Raw genomic sequence first — 20,482 nt, forward strand, 5'->3', positions numbered from 1 at the left:
AACAGATCCTCCTCCTGCCCTCCTCCCTTTTGTTGTGATGCTACTTGTTGAATAAAGAAATTGGGTCATTTGGTCTGTAGACTCCCCACATTCTGGGTTCGGCTGACCGCCTCCTGCTGCTGTAGCATAACATGTTTCTTTGGTCCCTGTATTTCCTTAAGCTTGTAGTTCTAGGCGTAACCGGATTTCATTTTTTTTCCTTTACTTTTCCGGTTAGTGAGAATACTTTGGAGGTAATGCTTACCTCCTGTTGCATCATATCACTGTTCATATAGAGTCCAGTTGTGCCGGTTTTGGTGATGTTAAAATTGTTTATCTGGGCATATTTGAAAATATTCCAATATTTTAATTAATAATAATAATTACCACTTACTGCTTACTTACATATACCAAGAATTTTGCTAATTGTTTTCTATGCGACTTCTTATATTACATCTCAGTACATTCACTGTACTTATAGATTTGAAAAACGGACCGGACTTGGTTGTTTGGAAGACTCTGAACCACTGCTCCGAGCTTCAATTTGTTTTTTTGACATAGTGATTCTTGCTCTTGATTTACGGGGTTATTTTGAGGATTATTTGAAGTAATGATATGAAAGCATATTGAAAAGTAGAACACGCCCTGCTTTAGTGTTATAAAAAAAATTAAGAAAAGAAAATCCAAAATAAACAGTTACTGTGATGTCTGTCTCACTTATTTCGCACCCGTTTCTTGAAGGCGCTAAGCCAGGCCCCACAGAAGAGGATGAAAGCGGCGCGGTGCCGGCGCGCAGCAGCCGGAGAGGCGGGGACGCAGGTGAGCGGCCGCACAGCCACCCTCCGCGGGAGCCCGGGGAAGGGCCCAGAGCCGGCCCAGCGCCGCGCGCCCCGCCGTGCGCCCCGCTGCCCAGCGCCCCTAGCGTCTCCAGTCACAGGCGCCCCGCCCAGCGCTCCGTGTGCGTCCCTCCCCGCGCCCCACCCAGGCCCGCGCCCCGCCCCCAGCGCCCCACTCCGGCCCGCGCCCCGCCCCAGTGCCCCGGCCCCCGCCTCCAGTGCGCCCCGCCCCTCCGCCTGCGCGCCCCACCCCCCGGCCATGCACCTCTACGCCCTGCGCCCCGCCCCCAGTGCGCCCCGCCCCTGCGCTTCCACTCCCGAGCCTCTACGCCCCGCCCCCCGCGCCCCAACGGCGCTCGGGCCCCGCCCCTCGCGCTCGTCGCCCGCAGCCAGCTGGGTCCGTTGCAGAGCAAGCGTCGCGCCGCTGGCAGGTTCGGGACGTCCGGCGCACGGAGACTGGTGCGGGTACGCACGGGGCGCGCCCTGCGGACCCGTGGTGGGAGTCCGCGGCCAGAGGCCGGCGCGGGTCTGGGCCTCCGGGACAGGAGCAGGCGGCTGTGCAGGCAGGTGGGGGCCAGGCAGCCGGGCTCCGTGTCACCTCCGCACTGAGGCGTCGGTGCTTCCGTTCGTTGCTGTTACCGGCCCTGCGAGCTGCAGCCCCCTTGCCCTTTTAGGAACGCAGGTTTACCTCTTGAGAAAACGGTATACTGGAAATTATTTATTTGCAGGAAAATTACCATTACCTAAGGCCCATGTATTAAATCGTAGGGGCTGCTCCCTTCCTAGTTTGCTGCTGTAGATTTTTAAAAACCCGTCTTATTTTAAAATGTAATTTAAGATGGAAAATTTAACATGCAAACAGCCACTGATGACATTGTGGTAATAATGAATTTAACATTAGTGGACAAGTATTAAACATGTTTTAATGCTAATTTTTGGGGGGAGGGAAGTTAGCTATTCAGTGATAGCTTTGAAGTTAAAAATCAGTCAATGGATGAAATATTTTGCTCCCAGTGATGGACTGCAGCAACTATTGTTGTGTGTTGGGCCACACAGAGCAATCTTGTATACGTGTTTTATGTGTAAGTATTTATACTACAACTTAAAAGAACTGTTCTTGGCCAGTTACTAATGTCGGTCGTTAGGTCGTTAGCTGTGTGGTTCTCGGTGTCTTTTACTTTCAGCGTGGCTCGGGTTCCTCGTGGGCAGGAGGCAGCAGCCACTGTACCCTCTAGGAGGTGATGCATTTTCCGCTTTAACGATAGTTAATGAATGAAAGATTATTCTGCCACAAAGCGCACAGTTTGTGTTTTATTTCAGGTAGAGGCGCTCTGATTTTGGGGAGCACAAGCCAACCTTCATACTGGTCTCTGTCGTTAAAAGGTGAGAAGATGACCCAGTGATATTCCCCTGAATCCAAGCTCCCAACACTTTTTCTTCTTTTTTTAAATATAAAAGTAGTAAATTTAAATCTAAAAGGAAGCCCTTGTTATAGGACATTGTTAACTTATAGGGTCTTCTGTGTGCATGTGTTTGTCTTCTTTTTTAAAAAAATTGTGGCAAAACCTACATAACATAAATTTTACCGTTTTTAAGTGCACAGTGCAGTGGCATTAAGTACATTCACATTGTTCTGCAACCATCACCACCATCCATTTTCAGAGCTGTTTCCTCTTCCCAAATGGAAACTCAACATCTATTAAATAATAACTCTCCATTCCCCACACCCCAGGCCTTGGCACCCATCATCCCACTTCTGTCTCTGTGGAACTGAATTCTGTAGGACCCTCATATATATATTTATTTAGTTATTTATTTTTGGCTGCGTTGGGTCTTTGTTGCTGCGCACAGGCTTTCTCTAATTGCGTTGAGCGGGGACTACTCTTCGTTGCGGTGGGCGGGCTTCTTATTGCAGTGGCTTCTTTTGTTGCCGGAGCCTGGGCTCTAGGCGCGCGGGCTTCAGTAGTTGTGGCACGTGAGCTCAGTAGTTGTGCCTCGTGGGCTCTAGAGCCCAGGCTCAGTAGTTGTGGCACACGGGCTTAGTTGCTCCATGGCATGTGGGATCTTCCCGGACCAGGGCTCAAACCCGTGTCCCTTGCATTGGCAGGTGGATTCTTAACCACTGAGCCACCAGAGAAGTCCAAGGGCCCTCATATAAGTGAGATTGTACAGTATTTGTTGTTGTGTGTCTGGCTTATTTCACTCAGCATACTGTCCTCAGGGTTCATCCACGTTGTGGCCTGTGTCAGAATTTCTTTCCTTTTTAAGGGTTGAATAATATTCCATTGTAATTAGATGTTCATGCAACATTTTGTTTATTCATGATTCATCCATCAGTGGACACTTGGGTTGCTTCCACCTTTTGGCTGTTGTGAAACGTACTGCAGTGAAATTAGTGTACAAATATCTGAGTCTGTTCTTTCAATACGTTTGGGTATGTACCCAGAAGTGGGATTGCTGGATCATATAGTTCTATTTGTAATTTGGACGGGAACCACCATACTGTTTTCCACAGTGGCTACACCATTTTACGTTCCCACCAATAGTGTGCAAGGATTCCAGCTGCTCCACATCCTTGTCAGCACTTGTTATTTTCTGTTTGTTTTGTTTCGTTTTTGATAATAACCATCCTGTCCCTTTTTTATTTGTTTTATTTTGAGTGACTTGTGTGAGGTCACTTGCTGGGAAATAACACACTGGGGTGTGGGCTTCCCCGGCTGTTGGGATCACCCGGGCCCCAGACATTAGGGGAGACCTCAGGAGCTCCAAGCGCTTCTGTATCCTTCCCTTTTAGAAGAAAGTGTTTTCTCCAAAGAGGCTGGGGAAGACTGTCATCACTTCCCACCAACCAGAGAGCTGCCCGGGCTCTTCCTCTGTTTGAGTCCCACACTGGGGCTGGTGAGAGGATAGTTCTGGGCACGCATTTGCCAGTCTTTACGTTCCTGCCTGGCTCCCACTCAGAGGAGCAGGAACAGCCTCTGTCCTTTTCCCTCTTGTGTCTGTGATGAGGGTAGACTGTTGTGCATTTAAAGAGAGATGATGGACTGAAACAGCCACTCTGTGTGTTTGTAATTCTAAAATGCCCGGGAAAATAAATAAAACTAAACGTAAGCCATTAAGTCCACACACATTAATTGAGCACCTACTGTTTGCAGGCACCAAGTGGGCATGAGAGGGGGGGACATGAAGATAAATGGGCTGGGTTCCTGTGCAGGGAGTGGAGAGCCTAGTGCAGTAGGAAGTATTGTTGATGTCATGGCCAGTGCACACAGGCACGTGTACAGAAAAACGGAGCTCAGAGCTTTACTCTGCCTTTCCTCCACAGTGTGCCCTACAAGTTTGTCTTTTCTGTTTTGTTTTATTCTATTTTATTTGTAAAAATTTGGGTGAGAAACCACCAAACTGATTTTATAAACCAGTGATGAGTCTATTCTAGCTTTTTGAAAAATTCTGGGATAGTAGTGTTATCGAACCAAACTTGGGTCTAATCTACTGACACCAGATTGTGGTGAAGGAAAATGGGGTATTTATTGGAAAGGCGCCAATACAAGGAAGACAAGTGGCTCCTGCTCTAAAACCCCAAACTCCCCATGGCTTTTCATTGAAAAGTTTTTATAGGCAAAATTTGGGGGGAGGGTGCGGGGTGTGTGGCTTTCTTCTGTTTGGTTGGTGGTGAAGTAGCAGGGCGGGGCTCCAGGAATCTTGTGCTCAGCCTGAAGTTGCCTTCCTCCACCTGTGTGGGAGCCTTAGTTCTGCAGAAGAGCTCAAAGTCATTATTGTATCTTGAGGACCCTGCCCCAAGGCACTATTGTTTCTAGACTGTTACTTCCTTGTCTCTGCATTCCTTCCCTTTCCTGATTAGTAACTGTTTGAATCTGCCCTTTGGGACTCAGGAAAGGTCAAGGAGGTTGAGTGAAGCCTGTTTTCTACAAATGAGAAACGGGGCACACAGAAAGGCCTTGTACCGGAGTGGGCCCCATAGGGTCCTGCTCCATTTCAGTAGATGTTACTGAGCTGTTTTTATACTGTTGTCGTCTGTGTTGTCAGGAATAAGAAGTGTGTGTGTAGTAGAAATCAAAATACCAAGATTCAGCCCTGTAGGGGTCAGCAGGGCCTCTTACGTGTAGATAAGCCAGGAGGGGTCCTAGACCTGTGAGCCTGCCCCTTCATCCGAGGCCAGACTGAGCTGTGTCAGGAGCCTGTATGGCTTTCCTGCTGGGTTAATTTTTTTTTTTTTTTTTTTTGCGGTACGCGGGCCTCTCACTGCTGTGGCCTCTCCCATTGCGGAGCACAGGCTCCGGACGCGCAGGCTCAGCGGCCATGGCTCACGGGCCCAGCCGCTCCGCAGCATGTGGGATCCTCCCGGACCGGGGCACAAACCCGTGTCCCAAACCCGTGTCCCCTGCATCGGCAGGCGGACTCTCAACCACTGCGCCACCAGGGAAGCCCTGATGGGTTAAATTTGATGAGCTTAATAAAACTGACAAATTGAACTTGGGGAGTGAAAACAATAACATTTTATTAATTTTGCCTTTTGAGCCCAAACCTGCTAACGCAGAGGAAAGCTTCTAATATGGACAGAATTATTCATCATTAATCCCAAGAAGACAACACACAGAATATAGTCTTTATCATAACCTTCCACTTCCTCCTCTTACAGGCTGGTGATACAGATGGATAAACACATCTTTTTCGTGTGTTTATTGATCAGGCAGGAGGGGACAGTGGCATCTGCGCCTGGGAGGGACCAGACCCCCTGTCGCTTAGTATAGGAAAGGACACGTTTTCTCTCCATTCACCTGTGAGAGCCTGGACGTGAAAGGGACAGTAGCATTTGGTGGTTCAAGCTGTGGCTGTGTTACCGGAAGGGGAACCCGTCCCAGGGCCCAAGGGTGGGGTCTTTAATACCCAGAAATGAATTGTCCAAGGAGACACATGTACTGATGAAGCAGAAGACTTTACTTTAGTGGGAAGGGGCACCCAGGTGGAGAGCAGCAGGGTAAGGGAACCCAGGAGACCTGCTCTGCCACATGCTTGTAGTCTCAGGGTTTATGGTAATGGGTTTAGCTCCCCAGGTCCTCTATGGCCAGTCATTTTGCTTGTGCCTGTATTTGGTCCAATTCCTGGCAGTGCAGGCATCTCAGTCAAGATGGTTTCCAGTGTGAGGGTTTCTGAGAGGTTGGCAGGACATGTTGTACGCTGGCGTCTCCTGCCTTCTTTTGGGCTCTCCCTAATTCTTCTGGCTGTTGGTAGCTTGTTTGTCAGTCTGTGTTCCTTATCAGGACCTCCTGTTGTAAGATAAATCATGCAAGCGGTCATTATCCTCCCTGGGCAGGGCGGGCGGTTTCAGTCAGTGGTTCCCTAACAGCTGTGGGGATCTTAAGTCACTGGTTTTTATTATGGTTGAGATAAAACATAAGGTTTACTTTTAGTGAGGCAAGGGTCTGGGGGCTTCAGGTGTGAAGCGTTAGAAGCACCACGTAGTGAATGAATGGAGAAGCAGGGTCAGCCCGGCGGCCATGGCTCCCAGACCCTCCGGTCACTGGCCCTCCTTCCCTGGACCTGCTGGGTTCCACTGACCGAGCCTACGGGAATCCCTCAGGGTGTGAGCTTGACTCTAATCTTGTCCTGAGAAGCCTGCCTCATAGGGATGAAATATAATTCATATTTTATGGTAAGGCGAGAAAACCTTAGATACAAAATTTTTCTCTGCCCATTTGGGCCTCATCCCCCATTTAGTGTGTGCTGTGCACCTGCACTGACCAGCCCTCCTAACTTAGAGAGGGCCTTCCTTCTTCATCTCATCAAGGGTCACAGCTCCTTATGGGGTGACCTTCGTTCTTCAACTTGTAAGGGACCGTGATGGCCCACCACTCACTGCTTGTACATGCAGGTCTGGATTGTGTAAACTGTCAGTGATACATTTGATGTGTGACCCTTTGTCTCAGAAACAAAAGAGCATCTCCCAGGTTGGCTTGAATAAAATTTTCCATTTTTTCCTTAGATCGACTGTTGGTTAATTTTACTGTCAACAATAGAAAGACTTACTTTAAAAAAAAAAAAAAAGCCCTTTTGTGAACATTTCTGTTAATCTCCATGGGTGCAGTGGGGGCAGGTGCTGTGACCCCGCGAGGCCCAGGGAGGGTCGGGGACTTGCTGAGGTCCCCCAGCAGAGCTGCGGTCGATTCTCACAGATCTGACGGAGGATGCAACACCGGAAGAAGAGCCAGGGCTGCTCCGTCTCGCCCTTTCCTGCCCCGCCGGCCGCAGGGTAGTGATTGGTTGCCCATGGCTGCAGGTTCCTTCGAGCCGGGCCAGGAAGTGAGCAGCAGCCAGGTCCCTGAGGCCGGCCGCAGGCTAGGAGCCAGCAGAGGGCCGTAGAAAGCAGCCGTGGTGGAAGTGACGTCTGGGCCCCTGGCGTGGGGCTCAGAGCCACGCCTGGCCTGGTTCCCCCACCATGTCAGCCCTAAACACTGCCTTCACTTCAGAAGGTCAAGGGGGTGGGCTGTGGCCATGACGTTGCAGACAGCGTTGGGAACACGACTTTGATGGATGGTACAGTGAGTTTTGGAAAGAGGAAGAAAAGCAGTTTCCAAGCTTTGAGAAAAAGGAACTGTTTGAAAGATTTGGTGTAAGAAGCTGTCAAATATGGTTTTCACTCTGATGGTGAGTTCTATATTTTTTAATGATCACATTATACCAGGTTCACGTGGTATTGGGGTTTTCTCCAGAAAATGTGTCTCAACAGCCTCTGGCTGGCCTGCTGCCCCCCTTCTTTCCTTTCTTCCCCTTCCCCCCCTCCTTCCTTCTAAGTCCTCTGGTTTGTTTGTTTATGGCAGAAAGAACACGGAAGCCTGAGGAAGGGCCAGGGCTCGGCTTGTGCCCTCTGACCCGTTTACCTGGGCCCTTATCTAAGCTGATAGCTGTGGGGCATAGGGCGGGCTGGGAGGGGTCCCCCGTGCCCACGGTGCAAACCCACCGTGTCTCTGCTTGTCCTTGTGCTCTTGTGTCCTCCCCCCGGGGTGTGACCTCCCTGTGCTCCCAGGTCTCTGTCACCATGCCGTGGGGAACAAGGTTCTCTGACGGAGCAGTGGGTGTGGAGGAGCCATTTAACTTTGTCCTTAGGGTTTTCTCTTGGGAAACTGGGACCCACAGAGCAAAGGCTGCTGACGGAAGGCTCCAGACCAGCCCCAGGGCTGGGGCTCCCTCCCTCTCATCCTCGTGGTTGGGGACATTAGGGTCTAGCAAGTTTCAGCTGCTGTTTTGGCCTTGGCTTTCAGAATTTTAGGAGATTCTAGGACTTTGAAAGAAAATGGGACAGTGAGAGCAAGTGGTTTTGGTACATTTGAATGAGTCCAGGCGGAGGCTGATGGTGTTGAGAGGGTTCGTTACTCCTTCGAGTCCCTTCGCTTTTCCCTCTTTTATCAGCGAGCAGAGAGTCCGTGCCCCGAGTCACACTGACGGTTGTCCACACCTGAGGTGTGACCGTGACGAGTGCATGGCAGCAAAAAGGACTTGCTCCTCCTCCTCGTGCCATCCGAGGAAGCGCTGGCCATGTGGGCAGAGGTTCGCGTCGGGTGACCACACGTCAGGAGGCGGCGCTACCACCCTCAGAGCCACTCTGCACTCCCCTTGGAGAAAACAGGTGGGGAGGACAGTCCAGGTCAGAGGGGAAGGGCTGGCTCCCATCACTGACGGCCCAGACCTGGGGGTAAAGCTGTCGTGTGTCGTGCGTCTTCCGTGATCCCAGGTCACATGCGTGGCTGCCTGTGACCTCTGTGTCCCAAGGGACGTGTTTAAAATCTAGCCTTTGAGCCCTGCTCCCTCTCCCATCGGGTACTTGCTATAAACAATGCGGTTCGCGGGCAGACACGGGACAGGATGGGGAGGTGGGAAGCACCTGCCCGTCATTTCCTCGTTTCTAAAAAGCCGCCTGTGGAGGTGAGTCCTGAGCAGTGCAGCCCCACAGCCGTCAGCATGATTTCAGTCGTCGCAAGCCGGCTTCCTCATTGATCGGTTTCTGGTATTTTCAACACTGGGTTGTGTTTTTTTTTTTTTTTTTTTTTTTTTTTGTGGTACGCGGGCCTCTCACTGTTGTGGCCTCTCCTGTTGAGGAGCACAGGCTCCGGACGCGCAGGCTCAGCGGCCACAGCTCACGGGCCCAGCTGCTCCACAGCATGTGGGATCTTCCCGGACCGGGGCTCGAACCCGTGTCCCCTGCATCGGCAGGCGTACTCTCAACCACTGCGCCACCAGGGAAGCCCTGGGTTGTGTTTTAAGCTTTTGTTTAATGGCTCAGCATACACGTTTGCCCCTGTTTGTTTTTAGGTGAGGTTTTGCTGTTTTCCCGCGTCTTAGGAGTTGTGTGTTATAAACCCCACTGTGGAGTAGGCTGGGCTTTTACAGGTGCAGGTGCGAACATTCTGGAAGCCGGACTTTGCGGCGATTGTTTTAAGCCCTAAAAGAATGAGTGTCCTTGTCCCTTTGGTTGTCAACCATATGAAGGTTCCTAGATCCATCCTAGAAAATCACCTCCCTGGAAAGGACTCTGTATTTATTGGCTCAGTTAAGATCCATGGTGGGTGTCTCCACAGTTCCCCCTGCCTTCTGGGGCTTCTCCCGAGTCTGAGCTCTCGTGGTCACCGCCTGTTGTAGGATCCTGGTCTTGAGCACTAGTGGAGGAACCTAAAGTGGAAGGCCACCTCTCAAAACCCACCTCAGGCCACTCTTTCATCAACATTCTCGTCAGATGTGTCAAAAATGGATGCAAAGTTCATCTGTGATTCAGATGAACCCGTGAACATTTGAAAGGTTCCCGAAGAGAGACAACTGCACATAAATGTCTTATAAAGGAAGGCCATCTAGAGTTTAAGGCTGATGTGCAGGTGAAAACCCATGTTTGTGGGAATGTGTGTAACCCAACGCAGTGTTCATGGCTGTGGCTGCATCAGACCCCAGCCCTGAGCCAGCGAGGAAACACCTTGTCTGTGAATGTCTACTTCTTTTGTGGAAGAGCCGTGTAGAAAGGTGGAGAATTCACACCAAAGGCAACGCTGTTACATGGGGCTACGGCCTGTTGATTTTTGCGGAGGTAGGTGGGCATCCTTTTGGGAGCCAAGTGGCACCTGTTTGCTAATTGTTGACTTTTCCTGTTATGTCTCGCACCTTAAACATCCTTCCCTAGACTCCCTCCACCTCATGATTTCTAAAGTAGTAACAAAACTTTGTCATCTTGGTGGGAAGATCATTCTAGTAGCGCTATCCTGTCATGTGGAGGTGTAGAGACCGCCTAGGAAGCCACTGTTTTCCCTTATCTGTAAGTCATGTGGTGGGTCGTCCTTGTGAAAGTACAGGACAGTCCTGTTTATCTGGGAAGGTGATAGGGTTCTGGAACTTGCTAGTTCTTAATGGAGGCCTAGTGACAGTGGCTTGTTAAGGGACACACATCACCCGGTCCTCTTCCTTTCCCTGCAGGTACTCAGCTAAGACACCAGCGCCAGCTGCACCTGGCCAGGAGTCTAGTTTCCTTGTGGGAAGTCTCGTGGATTTGACTTGGCTGCTGCACCCCCAGGCAGGGACATGGCTGCAGAGGACACGGCCTCGACCCGGCTGGGGGCCGGGAGGCAGCACCTCCGTCCACTGAAGAGGAGGGGCTTGGTGCTGCTGAGACTCACGGCCATCGTCTTTGCTGTGCTTCTCTTTTGTGAATTTCTAATCTATTACCTAGTGATCTTCCGGTGCAGTTGGCCTGCAGTGAAAACTCCCGCGGATGCCGGTGGACTCGGGACCCCTGAGCCTGTGCTCAGGGCCATGTTCTTGGCTGACACCCACCTGCTTGGGGCTGTGAGAGGCCACTGGCTGGACAAATTACGGAGGTAGGGGCTGGACAAATTACGGAGGGTTTTCTGTGGGTCCGTAGGCTGGAGGCTTGTCGGCCTCTCCTCATGGTTTGGGCCTCACGGCTTTAGGGACGCATTCGTTATTTTCTTCTCAAAGAAGGACGTTTGGGGCATTTGGCTTTTCCTTTAACTTACTATTTACTGAGTGTCTGTTACGTACAAGGACCCAGGATTGTGAGTCGGGTGTGGGTCTGAGTCCTGTGGCTCTGGAATAGTTATCAGGCCTCTGAGCTCCTTTGTCTCCCCGTCTGCAAGTGGATTCATACGGGAAACCTCACAGGCCATGTGGACGAGGTCCGCGGAGCGGTCTTCCTCTCCCCCTCACCTCTTTGGTGTGAAATTTTGAGCCCTTGGGTTTGCCCCTCTGGGAGACTGGAGGAGGAGCAGATTTGTGCTTGTTTCCCTGGGGACAGCTTAGACCTGCTTGGCTTAGTTTGTTTTCTCATTGGAAGGCTTTTAAAAATGTTATTTAAAAAAAATTTTTTTTAATTAATTATTCTTGGTTGCGCTGGGTCTTAGTTGTGGCACGTGGGTTCCTTAGTTGCGGCTCGTGGGCTCCTTTAGTTGCAACGTGTGCTCCTTAGTTGCGGCTCGTGGCCTTCTTAGTTGCGGCTCACAGGCTCCTTAGTTGTGGCATGTGAACTCTTAGTTGCGGCATGCATGTGGGATCTAGTTCCCTGACCAGGGATCAAACCCGCGTCCCCTGCATTGGGAGGCAGATTCTTAACCATTGCGCCACCAGGGAAGTTCCTAAAAATGTTATTTTTAACTGTGGTAAAATGCAAATAATGTAAAACTTACCATCTTAACCATTTTTAAGTGCACAGCTTGGTGGCATTAAGCACATTCACAGCACTGCCCAGCTGTCACCCCATCCATGCCCAGAACCCCATCATCTTCCCCAGCTGAGACACTGTCCCCACTGAGCACTGACTTCCCCTTCCCTCCCCCAGGCCCTGGTCCCCCACCATCTACTTCTGTCTCCAGCAACTTGACTGCTCTGTGTCCCTCAGTAAGTGGGTCCCACAGTGAGTGTTTGTCCTTTTGTGTCTGACTTGATTCACTGAGTGGAACGTTCTCCAGGTCCATCTGTGTGGTGGCAGGTAGCAGGACCCCCTTCCTTTTTGAGGCTGAGTTTTACTCTGCTGTCTAGACGGACCACATTCTGTTTATCCGTCATCTGTTCCTGGACACTGGGTTGCTTCCACCCTTTGGCCTTTGTGCTTGATGGCATGAAGGCAATTCCTGGCTTGGTGGCCCTGTCCCTGGCACCTTTTCGTCACCATGGCTTCATTTGTGCCTCCCTGGACAGGGCTTTACTCCTGTGGGCGGGAATGTCCTCCAGTGCTTGGGATGTCCCCAGGGTGGGCGAAGGAGGCGGGATGGATGGTGGGGCTGCTGTACCTTCTTCCTCAGAGTTTTAAACCCCAGGAGGCATGAGCTAGACCAGGGCTAGGGTGAGGCCCGGGTTCTCTGTTTGGGCCTCACCTAGGGAGCCTTGTTTATGAGCAGTCCCACGAGCAGCCTGCCGTGTCCTCCTTCTGCTGCTTCTACACGCTTTCCTCGCCAGGGTGAATAAATCAGGGCAAACCAAGATGTGTATTTGTGAGGCGTCCTGGGTGAAGCAGTGGCCACGCAGAGAGGTTTCTTGGCCTCAGTCTCCCCTGACGGACAGTTACCGTCCCCTCTACTGTGTAGCAGACGTAACGCCCGCTTTGGGAGGGGAGAGGAGCTGGGATCGCAGGACAGTGGTGGAGTCGGAGTTGGCCAGGGAGCTGGAGGCGGGACAGGCGCTGCCAATTTGAAGCCCCACCAGTGTGGGCACCGTGCCCGCTCGCTTCATCCCGTGACTAGCCATGAAAGCAGGTTTCACTGTCTCGTTGACCACAGAGAAACCAGGAATCAAAGGCAGTAGGCAGCGTTGGCGAGGCGACCACGGGTTGCTGGAGGGCGCTGTGTTGGGCTGTGGCCTGATGGGCTGCAGACCCGAGGCTCTGAGCGATCATCTTCCTCCGGGAGTTCTGATGCTGGGCTGTGTCTCTCGTCTCCCCCAATAAGCCCTGTGCTGCATCTCCTCTGTGTGTCCGTCGGCATTGGCATCTTTGGAAGCCGCATCCAGGCCTCCCAGGCCCCTGGGCTCTGGTGAAGGAGGGACAGCTTCATGTGCAGGGTGGGGCTGGTCTGAGGGTCCCACCCAGGGAGGCAGTCCCTGCGGTGGTGGGAGGGGCAGCCTGACGGTCCCCTGGTGCCTTTGCCCCCTCAGTGAAGCAGGTGGGGACCCTGGCTCTTCCAAGCAAGGGGGGCCATGGAAGAAGGAGCGGGGACCTTTTAGTTCACATTTTAAATGGCCTGTCAGACCGTCCGCTGGATGTAGCTCTGCCCGAGAAGTGGACTGACCCTTCCTTTTCTCTTGGCCTCCAGGGAGTGGCAGATGGAGCGAGCCTTCCAGACGGCACTGTGGCTGCTGCAGCCCGAAGTCGTCTTCATCCTGGGAGACGTCTTTGACGAAGGGAAGTGGAGCTCCTCCCAGGTGGGACCCTGCAACCCTGGCACCCTGGTCCTGTGCTGAGGTCCAGCATAGGAAGCCCAGGGGGTCGTGGAGCCCTGGCTGTGGGTCGGAGGTTCCTGCATGAACAGTGTGTGGCCTGTCCTGAGGTCTTTGGGCTGTGTGTCAAGACAGTCGTGAGTTAGGTCGGCTCATCTTAGGTTTGCCTGTGTAGGAGACACCTGGGTTAGCCAGACGCTTCCCACGAAGCTCTCGGAAGGGGAAAAGTAAGCAAGAGGGAAGTGTTTCAGTTGTCCCCAGAGTTACAGAGTACATGCTGAAACGTAGCTTGACTTTAGGCTCTTAAAATATAATGGCTACATCATGAGATTGTGCTATGTACAGGTTACTTGCTTTCCTCTCATTTTCCTTCCTCTGAGGATGGTGGGGGGAGCCAGGCCCTGGTGGGAGGTTCCTTTGCCCTCGGGCCCGAGACCGGGTGATGTGAACCTTTCCACAAACCAGAGAGAAAGGCCCTTCTTACCTTGGCTGTCAGAATGCTTTGCCTACTACATTCCGGGGATTAATGGGAAAAAAAAAAAAAAGCTGTTCTCGCTGCTTAGTTAAAAATGTTCTGTCACCAATGGTTTTGGAACATTTTTTTTTTTTTTGGCTGCGCCGTGCAGCATGTGGGATCTTAGTTCCCCAACCAGAGATCGAACCCGCGCCCCCTGCATTGGGAGTGCAGTCTTAACCAACTGGACCACCAGGGAAGTCCCCTGGAAGATATTTTTTAAAAATTCATTGAAATTTCGCAGGATGGTCCTAAGCTGTACAAAGAAAGTCTTGGTCCGGGTATGACAGAAACCCAGTATTCATAGGGTTGCAGTGTTTGTTGTGACCTAGTGCAGAACTAAGTATGAAACAGTGGAAATGCTGTGTGTAAAAAGCAGCTAATTAAAATGAGGTTGGATATAGATGGTGGTTTTGCAAATCAAAGGGAACATTTTATCTTTTTCTAATTTTATGTTATTCTAACCTTAAGTATTATTTGTTAAGGTCTTTGTAAATGTATTGAAGGAATCTCTATCCAGCTTATTTCCCTTGGTTGGGCCAAATTTAAAACTTTTAGGATAAAGTTGACTACTATTCAACTAGGTATCGTCCAGCCTGGAGTGTTTGTCCAGTTTATGTTTTTAGGCTTAATAAAAATAAGAACTAAACAAGCATCATTCTCAAGCTTTAACAGTTAAAGTCGGAAAAGTCTTGAGAGATTTGTTGGACTTTGTCTTTCCCCCACGTCTCATTGGGCCCTACCCCACCGTCCAGCCCCAGGGAGTGTGACCCCGCGGGAGCTGCTGGTCCTCATCCTCGGGGGACACACAGTGTACTTGACGTTTCTGCAGAGCCCGTTCTTAGGACATGCTCAGATCTGCGGGCATCCTCACTCAGCCTGGGGTCTGTGCGTGGCCGTCAGGTGACCTTGAAGTAGTAGTGGGTGTATGAAGCAGGTGGTTTGGGGAGATAACACCATTTCATTAAAATTTGGCATCAAATTAAATAGTTAAAATATTAAGTTAGTTTTGGGAAAAGAATGTTAGAAATTCCGCACGATGGCTTTATGAACGTCTGATCTGGGCGGGAGTGACCTCCTCACCCTCAAAACAGGGCAGGGAAGGCTCCCGGGCCACAGCGGTGGTGCTTCTCCCCGCAGGCCTGGGCGGACGACGTGGGGCGCTTCTGGAAGATCTTCCGACACCCGCCCCATGTGCAGTTGAGGGCCGTGGCCGGTAACCATGACATCGGCTTCCACTACCAGTGAGTGGTCAGAGGAGGCCCCTGCCCAGCCTGGGGGGCCTTACCTGTGCGGTCAGATGGCGGGGCTCCACGCGGGCGGGACTGCTGTCCTGCACATCATACGCCTGCCCCACGGCTGATCTGTATGTGCCCTGGAGTGATTCTAACTTGAAACTTACATTTCGCGGCCAGTTTTCTTCGGGAATCAGAAAACAAGACGATTTGGGCTTTACTAGCTAATGTTCACACAGTGCTTCTGATGTGCCAGCCTGTTGGAAGCACTGTACTTCTGTACATTTAATCTCCTATTTTACCTAGTATTTTTTATTACTTTACCCACTGTACCAGTGAGGAAGCTGGGGCCCTGGGGACGAAGCCGCTAGCCCCAGGCTCCAGGCCCTGGGCTGGTCAGTGGTGAGGCAGTAGGGGTGGTACCTTGCCCACCTGGGGCCCATGGGAGCTCAGAACGAAGGGTGCTGGTCAGGCCCTCAGGTCCCGGAAGTTACTTTCTGTGTTCATGATACTCCTTAAGATGTCTTAAAATGGCTCGTTCTGAAAACTGTTTCTTTTTACAATTGAACATAGGATGAACACATACAAAATAAAGCGATTTGAGAAAGTTTTCAACCCTGAAAGGCTGTTTTCTTGGAAAGGAATTAAGTGAGTATCATCTGTGAATTCTTATGAAGACCCCTAGAACTTGAATTTCCTTAAGAAAGTTTAAACACGATGGTCATGTCCCAGATCATTGGATTAATCGGCTTCTTATCTCTAAATTCTTTAAGTGTCAGGCACCTTCTTCGTGCCCGGTGGACGTGCATGTGGGAAAGGAAGGCACATGTAGTGGGCGTCTCTGACAGTGCACTAGAGGGAAGGGGGCCCAGGGAACCACAGCTGGCTTTGTTGTCAATCCCAGTTTGGGCTCCTCTGGCCCAGCTAGCTCTGCAGCACCCCTACCCCCGCTGGGTTTTAGGCTTTGCTCTGTTGTCTTATTTCACATCATCTCCAAAGGGAGCCAGGGTGTGTGGGTGGGTCTTCGTCTCCCCATTTTACAGCCAAGATCCAGGCACACAAGGTCAGACGCTCAGCATGGCGGTCACCTGGGACCTTTCACACGTTCAGGGTGGAAAAGCCTTTACCGCGTCTTGGGCTCGCCCAGAGATGCTGTTTTGTCCTCTTAGCATCGTCTGCACCTGCAGACACAGCACAGCCGGGCTGAGACTTACAGCTGTGCTGGGGTTTCTTCCCCGTGGGTGTGTAGCTTCTGTGTCCCAGGGACACAGTTGCCAGCGGACAGCACAGGTGGCCCATGGCTGATCTCCTGCCCTTGCCTCAGTTTCGTGATGATTAACAGCGTCGCACTGGAAGGGGACAGCTGTGATATCTGCTCTGGAGCAGAGGCTGAGCTCCTGGAAATCTCTCACCGGCTGAACTGCTCCCGGGAGGTAGGACCCCACACACTCCCACCCCCAGGGCATGGCCTCCCTGCCTTCCCTCCCCACCGTCCACCGTCCAGTGAAGGCCGGGGTGTGAGTTAAGGGCCTGACCTCTGACCAGCAGGAGCATCGCCCCCAAGAGTGTGGAGACAGGCAGCGGCTGCCGGCCTCGGCCCCCATCCTCCTGCAGGTGAGGGGGTCCCCGCCCGTGTTTGGAGGAAGCGTCCAGGGTCTTATGGTCCCCTGACTCCTCTCTGACCTTGGACAGCACTTCCCGCTTTACCGGAGAAATGACGCCAACTGCTCCGGAAAGGACGCGGCACCCCCCGACGAGAAGTACACCCCCTTCAAGGAGCGCTACGACGCGCTCTCCCAGGAGGCCTCGAGGAAGGTTTGCTGCCTCTGGGACGCAGGGATGTTGGGGACACAGGGACGCGGGGTGGGACAGGCAGTGCCTGCACAGCTGTTTCATCCTCCCCCCCCCGCCCCCTCCCCAGGAAATCCACTTCTCTTCCCTAAGATCTAGTTAATAATGTTCTCAGCTATTCTTTATTCTGTTTTCCTATCACCACGTATTTGGGAAGGTGAATGACACTTAGAGTTAAGTTTTTAGGGACTTAATTAGAATGTGCTTTCTTAAGTGTGTGTGTCTGTATGTATATATTCACACGAATATTGATATACTATATGGTGTATGTAATATGCAAAGCAAAATATAAGTACATTTATGAAGTAGATTTATAAAAATATTTATAAAGAGAAAAATATAATTGAAAATATGAAATCTGGGATGAGAAGAATAGATTCTCCCTAAGAGCCTGAGCTCAACTTTTGGTGGAGTCTAAACAGCCCAAAGGATTTTCAGGGCCGAGGGAAGCGGGCCCGCCCACCTGTGGGGGCTTCGTGGTAGCCACGGGGCAGTGGCCGCGGGGTGGTGTCTCTGGTGGTGGCCCTGGGCCCCGGCTGCACTCTCCCCACCTCTGCTGTCACTGCAGCTGCTGTGGTGGCTCCGGCCGCGCCTGGTCCTCAGTGGCCACACGCACAGCGCCTGCGAGGTCCTGCACGGGGCCGGCGTCCTGGAGGTCAGCGTGCCATCTTTCAGTTGGAGGAACAGAAACAACCCCAGTTTCATCATGGTACGTGAACCTTTATTTTCGTCTCAAAGCTTTCATACGTATTTAAATCAACACAGTGATCAACTACTGAATTGCTGCAATCTGTGAAAATACACAGAAGCTGTAAACACCACCCCCCAGGCGTACCAGCAGGAACACCTCTCAGGGGACAGTTGCGGCTGCGCAGGGACACCTCAAGGCGTCTCATCCTGCGTCCCTGCAGTGCCCTTGGGTTCCAGCTCTGCCTATTCCGTTTTCTAAGGAAGCAGGGTCATCTTGTGTTATTTTCCAAACATGCCCATTTGTTCTGACAGAAAAATGCTACAGCTCTTGCATGTTTATTAAAGATGTTAATTAGTGATGACCTGAAGCTTCAGCTCCTTTCTTTGACACATGAGTCCAGCATCCAGGTCACAGTGCTTTCATGTCAGGGGCTTTTACTTCATAACAAGATGGGGAAAACCTCCTGTTTTCAAATTCAAAGTAAATGAACGTTCCCCACTGTCATTCCACATAGCAAAAACACCTACCAAAAAAAAAAAAAAGCCCACTGAGATGCCCCCAGCACACGTATTTCTGGTAACAGTTGCTTATTTCAGCATCAAGCGGTGTGGAAAACAGCCGTGTCCTGCTTGTTCCTGGATGACCACTGATGCTAAGTGTCCAGGCCTCTCTGAACCCCTCTGCCATGTGCCCCCCCGCGGGTTTTAGAGGAACCCCCCGTGCTAGGGGCTAGATTCAGCGGAGGTCAGCTCCAGGTCGTGCGCTCTCAGCACACTGCGACCCAGTGCTTGGGGGCGGGGGGTGGCTAAAGGCTGTGCCCGCGGTCTCAGTGCCTCACGCCCAGTGGCTGCCTTTTCCTCGGTTGGGTCTGTGGGTTGGCGCTGTCACGGCAGCTAACGGTCTCGCTTACTCTCCAGGGCAGCGTCACGCCCACAGAGTACGCCCTTGCCAAGTGCTACCTGCCCTGCGAGGACACGGTTCTGACCACGTACTGCACGGCGGCCGGGGGCCTTGTGCTCCTCACGTTAGTCCACGCTGGGCTTGTAGCCTCACCTTTTCATTTCGGTTGGAACATGCTCAGAAAATTTAAGACCACGTGAGTAGCAGGAGACGTTCTGCACTTCGTAGTTAAGTCCCGAAGCCAACGAAACTGAACTTCGGGCAGTGCTTACGGAGGGCGAGACCAAAGTGGGCCATGGGCACAGCTCGTAGGATCTGGGTTGCTGGTGCAGAGTCCTGCAGGATCAATAGTTGATTGTGCTGTTCTCACGCTGTGAAAATGGGACTTGTCTCTACAGCTGGTCTGTCTGCTCGTTGTATCAAATATATGTGTAATCAAAGATTGTGTCTGTACAGTGTGTAAAAGCTATGAATGTCATCACTTGCATGCACTAGACAGCCTCCCTTCCCCAAGACGGAGGGTCAGCTGTTCACAAATGCTGGGTTTGCTTCTGTCCTCCTATGAGTAGTTCTCAAGTTCTTATATTTTATAAAGCTGTATACTTAAAATAAAATACAGATGCTACAAGCAGGAATACATTGTTCTCAAGGCTTTTGTATTTCTGTGCTAAATTAATGGAATCAGATTTTTATTAATTAATTAATTTTTTTGGGCTGCGCCACGCGGCATGCAGAATCTTAGTTCCCTGACCAGGGATCAAAACTGTGCCCCCTGCAGTGGAAGCACAGAGTCTTGACCACTGTACCGCCAGGGAAGTCCCTGGAATCAGATTTTTAGATGAGCGTAATTTTCTCTCCAGCAGACCAAGTTGTTAAATTTGAATTGAATGCCTGTCAGTGACCAAAAGAAACTTGGAAAATGGACCAGGAAGAGGCTTTTTGTATTTAAAAATAAATATGCTGTGGTAATTTTAAACCGGATAAAATGTATTCTTTTTTGTGTTTTTTTTCCTGAGAGTCTGGCTCTTCAATCAGACTTTTAAATAGGAAGTTTAGTTACAGTGGAATTGCTGAATAATAATGCATGTGAAAATATACAATTTCATTTTTTTGGGTGTATGTGTGGGGCTGTAGCTCTTCAGATTTTCATGTTTTACTTTGAAAATGCAATGGAAACTGAAAATCATTTCCACTTTATATGTCTCAGTTCAACTGAGAGTTTTATGAAATAATCAAGGATGACAGGAAGAGGAATTCGATGATAATGAAATTAAAAAAAATGTGATGGTGCATTGTCTGTAAAGTTGTCATCCTTTATTTCATGGAAGAGCAGTATTTAAATGTGGATGAGTTTACAAAGGATTATAAGATGCTGCTTTATAGAGTAAACTTAAAAATATTAAAGACTAAAAGACGAAATGGAAGTTAATGCAGTAACGCAGGCTAAGCTGCCCCATCTCTGCATTTGTGTCGTTGAAATATAAGCTTGGACAATTTAAAAGATTGTCTTTGACCTGAGAAAACCGCCCTCAAGGCCATGGATAGATGAGAATGGCTTTCTAGGTCTTGAGCTGGATGTAACTCATGAGGCTGCATTTGCAAGTCTTTCAAGGTTGAGAAACAGCCATGTATTTTGACTTTGTATTTCAGATAAAGGCTTTGTAATGTTTCTTCTTCAAAAGGCAAATCACATTCTATCCTTTGATTCTCCAAGGCCAGGCACAAGCCTGGAACCCTTGTCTTTTTCTCACTCTTTGTTTACGATGAGACCTGTGGTCAAGTAAGTGGTTCAAAAACTTTGACTAAGGGAATGGGTGACCTTGGAAAAGTCTTTAAATTGCCAGATAATTGAGAAACATGTTTTCTGGAGAGAAAAAGACATCCTTGGTTCCCCGAAAGAAGCTTGTGATGTGGGTGTGGCATTTTGTGAAATGTGGATGATTAACGTGTATCATTTATATTTATAGAAATTTTTATATATATATTTATCAAGGAGTATTGTTAAAAAGTACCAACCTGATAAAATACCCTA

The 20,482-nt window shown here is 50.4% G+C and overlaps 1 protein-coding gene across 18 annotated transcripts; it reads left to right on the forward strand.

The window, feature by feature from the left end:
- Nucleotides 1–732: 732 nt before the first annotated feature.
- Nucleotides 733–19,426, forward strand: MPPE1 (metallophosphoesterase 1). Of its 18 annotated transcripts, none has more exons than XM_022551127.3 (12): nt 2,205–7,481; nt 8,244–8,460; nt 9,410–9,906; nt 10,290–10,690; nt 13,136–13,244; nt 14,914–15,017; nt 15,582–15,656; nt 16,258–16,441; nt 16,554–16,622; nt 16,701–16,823; nt 17,428–17,568; nt 18,468–19,426. In XM_022551127.3, the coding sequence occupies exons 4-12, from the start codon at nt 10,395–10,397 to the stop codon at nt 18,648–18,650; spliced, it is 1,284 nt and encodes a 427-aa protein (XP_022406835.1). In that variant the 5' UTR covers nt 2,205–7,481; nt 8,244–8,460; nt 9,410–9,906; nt 10,290–10,394; the 3' UTR covers nt 18,651–19,426. The 18 variants fall into 18 exon arrangements, with proteins under 18 accessions (XP_089751041.1, XP_089751042.1, XP_089751044.1 ...); XM_022551128.3 differs by having other exon boundaries at nt 9,471–9,906; XM_089894920.1 differs by lacking the exons at nt 2,205–7,481; nt 8,244–8,460; nt 9,410–9,906 and adding exons at nt 1,305–1,517; nt 2,136–2,198.
- The last annotated feature ends 1,056 nt before the right edge of the window (nt 19,427–20,482 follow it).

Source organism: Delphinapterus leucas, chromosome 14 (assembly GCF_059928025.1).
Source record: "Delphinapterus leucas isolate spDelLeu-1000000601 "Yukka" chromosome 14, BTC_Dleu_Yukka2, whole genome shotgun sequence".
Taxonomy (NCBI): Eukaryota; Metazoa; Chordata; class Mammalia; order Artiodactyla; family Monodontidae; genus Delphinapterus; species Delphinapterus leucas.